Raw genomic sequence first — 12,026 nt, forward strand, 5'->3', positions numbered from 1 at the left:
ACTGGAGTAACTAGCTGGAAATATTCCACTACTTCATGGGAAGCAGCTTTCCAAACGATTCCTGTGGAGGCCAAACTCTTGGTCTAGCCAAAATAGCACTAAAGTGTGCCTTGATGGTACATTAAAGAAGAAATTTTTCCCCAATTTACTTGATTAAGATTTACAGCCTTTCCATCCCCTCAAAACCATAGCATTGATTTCTTCAATATCAAAAAATAATTTCCTAAAATAGATTGCTAATGACTGCTTTCAGTTATTTATTTAAGGATTGTGCCAAGTTCTGCTTGTATGAATTCCTGTAAAAGGCCAAATTAAATTCATAATTTTCATAATTAATGTTATTCCTCTTCTGTAAGAATTTGCTATTAATGTGACTGGTCATCACCACGTCTCATTTTGATAGCTCTCAAAACATCTTTTACTTTATAAATAAGATATTAAAACATTGATCATATGAAAGTGTTTTGCTTTATAGATCATATTCAATCAAATCCTATGTTTTTCACTTAATATTGACATTTTTCATGTTATTATAAACATAGTTTTTAATGGCTACATATTATTCTACTAGATATACCTACCATAATTTACTTAACCACTTTACCATTATTGAGCATTTAGGTAGTCTTTTTTTCAATGTAAATAATGCACAATGTGTATCTTTGCATATAATGATTTCTCTGATGTTAGTCTTATTTCCTAAGATGCAAGCTCTCAGGGGTCAAATATTATAAATATTTTCAAGGTTCGTTGGTCAAATTACATTCCAAAGTCAGTTCCAATTTACACTGTTACCAGCATCTTAATTGTCCAAATGGTAGAGCAGAATTTTCAAAGTATTTCACTAGTGTTGTTTCGGTTTGTATGTCACGATGATCCAGAAAACCATTAAAAAGTGAATATGTGGAGATAAAACATTTGATTGACTGTGTACATATTTTAACTTAGCAAAGCCTCGAAGTTAAGCCAGAAGCCATTGTTCATACTAATGATGTCTCAGACATGGAAAAGTACTTCTAATTTTTGCAACATAAAAGAAGTAAGATGACAGTGACAGAACTGAATGACTAGCCAGACCTTCTGACTTAAAAGGTAGAGTTAGGATTTGAACATAGTAGTAAGTCTCCATTTAAAAGTCTAAACTTTGTTCACTCTGAATTTGGGACTTTGCTGTACTTAAAGATATTTTTATAACACTAGAAAATAATAGAGAACAAATGTGAGATTGCTAAAATATATGCCACAATTGTCAGAAGTTGCAATTACAACTATCTTCATTAAGCTGTTAGTTTGATTATATTTTCTGGAGTAATAAATGTTATATTCTAATTTAAAAATTAAGATAAATGTTTAATTTATTTAAATTTAGATAATTGAAATACCAATTCTTTTTGGAATATTTCAATGTTATTTTTGCTTATCGGAAAGTTATTTGCTTTTTATGTTTACTAATATACAATCTATACTTGTTTTCTGCTATTTGAAAATAAAACAAATCCTAGTCAAACTTTTAAAAGAGTATTATCTTGATAACTTGCTCCCTGACTAAAAATTTAATGCAAAATAGATCATTTAAGGTTTTTTTAATTTTTAAATATTTATTTAGTTATTTTGGCTGTGCTGGGTTTTAGCTGCAGCACACAGGATCTTCGTTGCGGCATGTGGGATCTTTTAGTTGCAGCATGTGGGATCTTAGTTGCGGCATGCATGTGGGATCTAGTTCCCTGAACAGGGATCGAAACCAGGCCCCCTGCATTGGGAGTGTAGAGTCTTACCCGCTGGACCACCAGGGAAGTCCCCAAAATAGATCATTTTAAAAGCAAGTTATGTGGTATATTTCCATATGTAACACTGAAAAGCCTCCTTGCTTTAAGTCCTTGGAAGGAAAGTTTTTTTAAAGAACAAACACTTTCAACAGTAATATGAAAGAGGGATGCTGAAAATGAACAATGATGTTCCTTTAATCTCGTGCCTCATAGTGACAGATCAGAAACCTTCTGGAGACTTGGTTCACATACACATAATATGTAACAAAATTACCTTCTTAATGTCAAATTAGATAGAAGCTAACATTTAGAGAATTTTCTGGTTTAATATATATACCAAGGCTTTGCAATGTTAAATATAAGAAATTGTGCCCCTATTTAACATTATCACTTAATTATATTTTGGAATATGAAAACAAACTAGTAAAGATTTGTTGGTTGAAATAATTATTAATTTTTGTGTTAACATTCACTTTAGAACATGTGTATTTGAAAAAAAGAATTTCAGCATTTCACATAGGAGGAAAAAAATCCAGTTCTTAGTTTTTTAACTCTGCTTTGTAATTTTATGTTCTAAAATATATCTACAGTCTACCTCTCTAAGATTATTATTGAAGTCTTTCATTGTTAAAGCATAAAGGTTCCTACTTATAATCAAATTATATGTTCCAAATTCAAAATTAAATTGGCCTTGCCCACTGTTGAGCAGTATGTAAATACATTTTAAAAAATAGCTGTGTTGGAACTTCCTTGGTGGTTCAGTGGTTAAGACTCCACGCTCCCACTGCAAGGGGCACAGGTTCGATCCCTGGTCGCAGAGCTAAGATCCCACGTGCCACACGATGCGGCCAAAAAAATAAAACAATAAAATTAAAAAGTAAAATAAAAAATAGCTGTGTCATCCAAAAAGTTTTGAAATTCTTCTATCTACTCTGATAATAAATTAAAGTTTAAAAAAGTTTAAAATGTTAAAAATTTTTGTTCTTAAGTAAAACTTATTTTTTTAGCATTTCACTGTTTTCTTTCTGACTTTCTAATAGTTATAACATGTACAGACCATATGTGGTTTTCAAAATGCTTATTTTTTCATACGTGGTAGACTTTGTTTATGAAAGTATAGGGGAGTTTTTTGTTAATGTAGTGGTAAAGAAACCTATGTATATCTTGAGAGCATATATTAAAAACTTTCTTTAAAAAATGATGAGACATATCTTTGACTCAATAGGAAATGTGTGTTGCTATTAGCAAGCCTTAGTATCTGCTTTTTTTTTTTTTTTTTCAGTGTAAGCACTGTAAGGTTAAGGGCTTTTCAAATTTAGGATTATATAAATGTTTTTACTTCTCTTATTTTTACCTGTGACATCGCTAGTTATAACATGAAGCTTTATCATCTGAGGACACATTTGGTTCTTTCATGAGCCATTTAATTTTCATCTTTTCTGTGATCACACTTCTTGAACATGTGGAATGAAAATGTAATTTCATACTCTTTGTGATGAAAAAGAAAAAATATACCCTTATTGCAGGATGAGGGTATTGTTTCTGTCATGAATACATTATCATATCCTAGGTAGCCTGGAAAAGTGAATGTCTCTGAAAGTATGATACAACTTTTGTACTTTATCAAGTTTTATTTACACAGGCAGTTTTCAGAAACTGTTGCCAATGAAAACTTACATTTGGACAGTGTAGTCTGCAAGTACTGTTTAGTGAGAAGTGGGTTGTTCTTGAGTAATAATTCTATTTGAATTTATGCAGCCTGGGTAGTTATTAGACAACCTTGGTAATTGCTAAGCTCTACTTATTCTAAGAGGATGCTGTCTTTATGGATCATAAGTTTTCAGGTTTCCCCCAAAGTCATTACTTCTGCTTTAAATTTAATGTGACAATCCAATAGCTATCAGGTAGTAGTGGAATAGCTTTCTTCTGTGTAAGTCTTGGCAAACAAATAGTTTTGTGTAAAAATAACAGTTATAATTTCTCTTAACAGCTGTGACATCTTATGAAGATCTTGGACTCTTTGCATTTGGATTACCTGGAAAGGTAATTTTTTTTTTCTCCTTGCTGTGTCCAAAATCCTGAAAGGAATTTTTCCTTCCATTTCCAGTTAGAAAAGACAAGTATATATCAGAGAAAGAAATTAAGGGAATAAAAGGAAACTAAAGTGAAGAAAGAGAATGATGGGAGCAGGAAGAGAGAGAAGAAATCTCTGTGCCCTTCCTAAAAATACATTGATAAATTTAACTCAACACTTAAATTTTTTTAGTGTTTTTTACCCTAATGAAGGAGAACAATGACTTGTATAATTTGAAATCAGTAACAATGGCCTGCTTTAAGTTTTTCTTATTAATTTTGATTATATTATCTGAGAAAATTCTCGTGAAGACAGGACAAGACAGAGCATAGAATTAAACTTATAGCATGTTTAAAAAAACTGATAATTAGAAGATCATATCATTTAAGAGCTGAACAGTGCTAAAAGATGATCTAGATGTCCCCTCATTTATAGGTTAGGAAATTAAGGCCCAGAGAAGGGAAGGGGCCTATTTGTCTACAATTACTTAGGCCAGTATTACATAGGACTCCAGACTCAAAATCTACTACTGTTCCTCCTTAGAATAAGAGAAATAACAGCAGTATTTATTGGGCATTCATCTGTGATAGGCATACTAAACTAATTTAATGGGTAGTGGAAGTACTGTCTTCTTCCACAGGTAATCAGTAGTTAAATATTATTGTTAGTGCTTTAATAATTTTTTATTTCTGAAGAGTTATCATACTTCTAAAACCCATTTATGTGTTGGCTCCAAACAGGACTTTTTCTTTTTATTTGTAAATCTGTTGTTTGTATTTTTTGTTTACTTTGTTTTTAATATAAAACGATGCTGTATTTGTAGATGGCCGAACTAACTTCTAAGAATGAGTCTGGGAGGGAAAAGATACAGCTATGTAATGGTGGGGAATGTGTATTTACATTCAAATTAACTTTGGTTTTAAAGCACAGAAGAGAATATTTAAATCATACTATGTAACCTCATGGTTTGGAGTGTCTCTCTCTTTTTTTTTTTTTTTGCGGTACACGGGCCTCTCAATGTTGTGGCCTCTCCCATTGTGGAGCACAGGCTCCGGACGCGCAGGCTCAGGGGCCATGGCTCACAGGCCCAGCCACTCCGCGGCATGTGGGATCTTCCCGGACCGGGGCACGAACCCGCATCTCCTGCATCGGCAGGCGGACTCTCAACCACTGCGCCACCAGGGAAGCCCTGGAGTTTATTTTAATAGCCTGAAACTTGAACTAAATGGAGACTATGTTACTTTTGAGGGTAAAGGTTTTTGTTAATAATCTAAACAATTTCTCTTTCTTGAAGATCAGGATGTTTGGTATAATCATGATCAATTAACTATATCCAGTTTAATCAAGGAAGAAGAAGAAAATGTTATTTATATAAGAAAGCTCTCCAATTAATTTAATATAATCTGTAAACATGACTAAGCATCATCACTGTTATTTCACATTGGTGTTTCCTGCATTCCTTGTATAGCAGCAGACTCTACAAGAAGAACATGGATTATTGAGAGTCCCCTCTTTCTAAAACTCTACAATAGTTGCATTATCATTTTAATGTATGCACACAGTTCTTAGTAGGCAGATACACAGACAGAGAATACTCTAAATGAGTTGTTTGTTTGTTTGTTTAATATTTTCTCTCAACTTCCACAGTTGGGTTGAAACGTTCCTATTTCCTTCTTTCCAGATATTATATGAATATGGATATGACATGATAGGGTAACATTGTTCTGAAAATTAAATATTTTTGAAATGCTTTGAACTTTTTAAGGAAAAACTTTAATTGTTTATAAATGGATTTATGTACTTGTCAAACAAATGTTTATTGAGCAAATACCATGTGCCATGCACTGTGCTAGGCACTGGAAATATCAATAGATCGATAGATCAATAGATTGATAGAAAGATATACTGACTTTCCAGATTGAATAAGCTGATATTATTGCTTTTTGCAGCATATTCTTAGAAAAATCCAAATTTCATGTGTGATTGACAATAGGTATCAATTACATATGAAAGATAGTATACAAAATTTCAAAAAAGTCTTTTCACAAATAACTGTGAGTGACACTTTGGAACTAATTTTTAAATGGGTTGATATGTAGAGATTTTTATGGAAAATGTTAGAGTGGCAGTTACCCCATTCAAAGACACCTTGCCAAGTGTTTCTATCATTATCCCTGCTTTCCAGACCCCAAGGCTTCTAGGTCTCAGTAACTTAGTTTATTCCCAGGATAGGCAAATGCTGTGTTGCTGATGGAATTTCTAGGAGAGGAAGGGTCATCTCTTCCCAGTCCATGTAGTAATGATCTTAGATAGCTAGTCAGCTCAAAACATACATTGGAGGTACAGATCCACCAAGATATAAGTGACTGAGAGGCCCGAGTGGAAGCAGAATGTTTAATCATTTCTCCTGAGTACATCTGATGACCAAGAATGGATAAAGTGCTATCTTGAGTTTCCCAGGAATGTCATCAAAGATCACAAGTTAGCAAGCCTGCAGGCTGAACATAGTCCTCAGGCATATTTTGTTTGGCTCAAATCTTTTTTATTTTTAGCTGATTGCCAACAAAGAATTATGACATTTTAAAAGAATTCAATTTCTGACTTTTCTTGAAAAAGCAGAAGATTGAGCTACACTGGATTCACATTCTCACATGTCAGCAACTGGCCAGAGCTGTGCAGCAGCTGCCCCATTTTGAAACGGGAGGACTTCTCCAATATATTACACTCTTTACCACCTCCTGTTGTCTTGCACTCAGTCCACTTCATATTATTGAGTTTGAAACATTTTGCTTCAATTTTCAGATGTGATAATATGTGGGCTCTATAGCGTTTTCTGCTCTAGACTTTATTAATCCCTGCGACAGGGATGTTCAAGGCTTGGTGTATGCCAAGCTAACACACTCTGCAGACTATATTATTCCCTTCTATGCAGTACGGCATTGACACAACACACCTCAAACTGTCTCAGTCTACCTAACAAAGCAAAGTGATAAAACCAGTAAAAAAGGGAGAATGAGAGCAGACAGATTCAATTTCAGTTTTTTGGTACTTTGATAACCATTGATTACTAGATTTTTAACACTTTTAACTGTTTAAAAATGACTGCCAATAAAACTTACAAAAGTGTTCTTTATAATAACCATGAAACTATTAAAGAAAGCCTTTTATGTGATGATTGTTAGTTTTATATATTACAAATGGCTGGCAAAGTGTATTCTTTTCAGTTTCTCTTCACTCAATTTCTGCATCTGTTTTTAAGTCATAGTTATTGGATTTTAATAAAATACTGATCCTTTTGTATTATTTCCCCTTTCATCTTCTGAATACATTTGTTCTTTTTTAGGTGGTGGTAGCAGGCACCATAATAATTCAGAATATTGGAGGTAAGCAATTGAAAGTGCACTGCTTATGCGTAAATGTGATGGAAATGATTTCCTCCTTTGGTTTCTTGCCTTACTACAGGTCTAGCTGGGAACCTGAACCTCTGTAGACATAGGTGTCTCAGAAGCCCTGTGTGTTGTCCTCATTACTCTTTTTTTTTTTTAAATCCTTTTTAGCAGCTCTTGTAGGACAATAGTTTCTAAATTCAGTTGCAGCTAAACCCTTGATTTCAATCTTGTTATTAGGTCTGCAACACACCTCTAAAGCATGGGCTTTCTGTAGTTGTAATAGTGGTGAGGTACAGCTTGGAAAAACTCTCCAGGTGATTCTGAAGTATTTCCCCTCTACTTTTGTCCTGGTCACCCCCAGTGGCGTGTACTGCTTTAGAGGGAGTGGTGTTCCATGGCTGTGTCAGGTGTGGAAAGGCAATCTCCTTTTGTAACCAAGAAATTGAAAATGACCACGTGGTTTAAAAAATAAACAAACTTGGGCTTCCCTGGTGGTGCAGTGGTTAAGAATCTGCCTGCCAATGCAAGGAACACGGGTTCAAGCCCTGGTCCGGGAAGATCCCACATGCCGCGGAGCAACTAAGCCCATGCGCCACAACTACTGAGCCTAAGCGCCTAGAGCCCATGCTCTGCAACAAGAGAAGCCACTGCAATGAGAAGCCCGCACCCTACAACGAAGAGTAGCCCCCACTCGCCACAACTAGAGAAAGCCCGTGCACAGCAACAAAGACCCAACACAGCCAAAAATAAATAAATAAAATAAATTTATAAAAAAAAATAAACAAACTTGAGACAAATGAAAAGTATTCTCACATTTATCTTGCATCTTGTTCCCATTAAAAAATGATCCTGATATCAAGAACTATGTAGAAACAAAAATTACTTTTAATTATTGATAGTTATTGACTAAATGTATTAAACATTTAAATCCAAAATACTATGGGAATCATGTTTGTATATGTTGTAAAGAAGTTACAAATGCTGAACAATATCTTAATTTTCTTTTACCATTGACTGGAGTGCTAAATAAATACTTTTACTTTAAGGTTAAATACACAGAGAAGGTTGATATGCACTTTAGATCTTATTCAAGAAGGTACGGTCAGAGGAAATTTTAATCTTATTTCTTATCTGTGACAGTTCAAAATAATTTAAAGATGACAGCTTTAATAAAGTTTAACTGATACTTGAGATCTGAGCTATTTCACTTTAAGTATTGTTCAACAAAATTCCATCTTTAATGAGTTTCTTGGTCAAGGAAAAAATTAACATTCCAACAATAAGTTGTATTTGCCATTGTTTTGGAAATCCTGGACATTCATGTTTTAATTCTTTGAATTTTCAGGGCAAAAAAATATATTATTGAAGGAGAAGAATGCTTTCTTGGATGTTGTACCAAATAATTTCCTTGTTAACACACACTTCACTCTTCACATTAGCAGTTAGTAACCAGTCTCTTACCTAATGAATCTATATAATATCATTGATTTTAAGATCTACTTTGGAGTACTTTATTTTAGCAAATATGTATTGCTTAAATGTGCACTTGTAATGTTGCTAATGTGAAAGTATGTTTTGATATTTTCAATTCCTTATTTTCCTCTCTATATGATTAGTAAGAACCATCAAGCACATTTTATTTGGATTAGGGTTAACTATTGTTTATTTTATGTAGAGTTTTCAACCCAGGACTTTGGATCTAAATTTGTGACTGGCAAAATGCCTGCTGTTATATTCTCTGTATCCTTCACCCTGATCTCTTCCTTGTTCCCTAATCTGGTGTGCAACTGTTATTGTACATGACTCTATTTTAGCACTTGCTGTTATTAGGTTGAAGTTATCTCTGTATATGCTTTTACTTCCCCACTATATTGTCAGCTCCTCCAAGGCAAGGATTATGTCTTATTTCTCTTTGTAGTCCCAGAACCTAGCACAATACTTGGAACTGGATAAACCTTTTTTTTTTAAGCTTAATGGAGCTGAATATGATTTATATGTGCTATTTCCAAGTACTTTTTACTATTCTAGCTATATTTATCAAGAAGAAAAGGGGACTTCTAGACTGATCACTAGCTTTAACTATTTGAAAAGCTGAACATGAAATATAGAAAGATACTAGACTAATTTAGTACTGTTCTGGAGGGCAGAACTGGTTCTAATGGGTAGAACTCTACAGTGAAGCTGGTCTGGTTTCATTTGGAATGCTAAGCTGTGTGATAATGGAGATGGCCCACACTCCTTTGAAAAAGCTCTGTATCCCTGAAAACATTCAAACAGAGCTGGTTGGTCAGTTGTTAGAATGTTCTAGAAAGAATTCCTGCATTTGGTGGCAGATAAATCATCAGTTCTTCCAACTCTGTTTGTTGATTTGCTTGCTTGCTTTGTTTCAGAAACTTTTTTTAAAAAGTGACTTAGAAGCAATCACAGAAATTTTTAATGTCCCTCAAATTCAGAAAAGCTGGTAATGCTTATTCAGTTTTTAGAATAATGTCCTCATGATTTTCTTCACATTGGTTAAAAGTTTATTTATTGAAAGCCCACTAAATAATAACTGAAACATATTTTCGGAGCTTTTTTTTCTTTTGTCTTAGCAAGATGTGCATATAATCATTCCTTTATTATAAAAGAATTGGAAGCTTGCTCTTGTGAGCAGAACACTGGGTTGGAAGTCAGATATGTTGAATTCTGTCTGCTGCAGTCTCTGCCATTGGGTAGCCACATGTGTTGGGAAAATTCCTCTCAGCTTCAGTTTCCTCTTTGTTAAATTGCTGGGGGTAGGATGGGAAAAGCACGAAGCTTAAGGTCCCTTCTTACCACAAAAGTCACCTTCTAATTTAGCACTTTGATAGGCATGTTAATTCCTTCAGAGCATTAAAATATTTTTATTACAGGAAAGTTTTGTGGGAGGGTTATGCTTGGTTCAAAAGATGTTTTGGTCTTTTCTTAGGTATCTTTAACAAGTCAGAAACTATTGCTCTAAAAGCTTTCATGGATGCTGTTCTTTTTCAGAAAGGGGAGTCTCAGTTCTTAGAACTACCCTTTAGGGCAGCCGCTGAGCCTCTGAGGTTAAAATCTAGGAACTCCAGGCTTACGAAGTAATTTCTTGATTAATCTAAGCTAGGTCTGTGGAAGCCCTTAACAGCACTAAGCCATGTATGCTTGAGAAGAAACAGCATACTTATTTGGGAGGATCTTTAATATGTTGTGCGTATGACTTTTTTTTTTTTTTTGCGGTACGCGGGCCTCTCACTGTTGTGGCCTCTCCCGTTGCGGAGCACAGGCTCCGGACGCGCAGGCTCAGCGGCCATGGCTCATGGGCCCAGCCGCTCCGCGGCATGTGGGATCTTCCCGGACCGGGGCACAAACCCATGTCCCCTGCATCGGCAGGCGGACTCTCAACCACTGCGCCACCAGGGAAGCCCCATATGACTTATTTAATGTTATTCTTTAAAAATGTATTTTGACTTTTCTCTTTGTTAATTGGAAATACATTGGATATTTATAAGACGATATGAAGTGTATAGCATCAGATTAAATTTTTGCACTTCTTACATGCCTATCTGCATATATAATATAGTTCAGATAGCATTTTTGAAAGATAGTATATTCACTATTAGTATAAATGCTTGGAGTTTTTCAGTGGTTGTTTAGAAATGAAAAATAATATAATAGATTGTCTTTAGGTCAAGCCTCCTCCTAGACACTTTAATTATACTTACAACAGCTCTTCAGGGTAGATGATATCCTCGTTTTACAGAGGTTGAAATCAGTGCTCAGAAGGGATAAATGACTTGCTTACCTTTACCCCTTAATACAGCCAGGTCTCAAATCTCACTTTGTCTACTTCTAAAGGCTTTGTTCTTTCTGCTCTGATATAGTAAATGCTTGAAAAGCTATGAAAAGATTAAATGTTGAGGATTTTTAAAACTCCTTGGGGACAGGAACTATGTGTTTTCATAACTTGACCTAGTTTCTGGTAGAGGAACTCAATAAATAATATTTGTTGAATGAATGAGACAATTAAAAAATTCTGTTTAAAAGCCTAAGATTTTGCTTCAAGGAGACAATTTTATATACTATATAAATGATAGAAAGAAACTTGAAAGCCTGTAGAGTGGTTTATAGTTTAGAATTATATAAAAATTAAAAGGTTGAAAATATTGAGGAGAGTTAGATCTTATTTATGTAAAATAGATAAAGTATTTTAAAATCTTCTGCTTTCAGGTTGGATAATCATGTCTTAGATTAATGCTTCCTGACTCTTATTCTTTGTAACATTTAAACATTTCTCAGTTTTCTTGGGATTCTATGCCCCTGGTGAATCTATGAGAAAAATGAAACAGGGGCCTTTAGAAGCAAGATGATGATGAATTGTCCTTGATCAATATTTGTTACATGGATCTTTTAGTAAGACTCAGTTTATTCCCTACATCTTTGTATTCCATATATCTAAGTAACTTTGCTCATTCATTTATGCTCTTAAGTACCTAGCACTTAGTAGGTGTTTAATAAATCTTATTTATTATAGGAAGAAAGTAAGGAATAAGAGAAGGAGGGAGAGAAGGAAAAGCCAGTGACCTGGTTTGGTATTCCTTTAAAAAAGGAAGATCAACTGGCAAGAGAAGACCGCACAAAATGCATAAGTGAGCATATGGTTTCTTTAGGGAAAAATCGACTGTCAGAACTTCACAGAAAACCTTTTTTCCCCAGTACAATCACACACCAAGTATTAGTCACAGGGCACTAGTGTGGTCTGACAAATAGATTGGAAAGATCTACTGTCTTTGAAAAATCTCT

At 34.4% G+C, this 12,026-nt stretch overlaps 1 protein-coding gene across 1 annotated transcript in view; it reads left to right on the forward strand.

Moving 5' to 3' along the window:
* Positions 1 to 12,026, forward strand: part of SLC38A6 (solute carrier family 38 member 6) — a gene marked incomplete at both ends in the record, with an annotated part of 72,927 nt that overhangs the window by 22,482 nt on the left and 38,419 nt on the right. Inside the window, 2 exons of the mRNA XM_079700667.1 lie at positions 3,757 to 3,809; positions 7,184 to 7,223. Of these exons, the coding sequence (XP_079556793.1) occupies positions 3,757 to 3,809; positions 7,184 to 7,223 (93 nt within the window). The remainder of the gene's footprint in view (positions 1 to 3,756; positions 3,810 to 7,183; positions 7,224 to 12,026) is intronic.

Source organism: Hyperoodon ampullatus, assembly GCF_949752795.1.
Source record: "Hyperoodon ampullatus genome assembly, chromosome: 3".
In the NCBI taxonomy this organism is placed as follows: Eukaryota; Metazoa; Chordata; class Mammalia; order Artiodactyla; family Ziphiidae; genus Hyperoodon; species Hyperoodon ampullatus.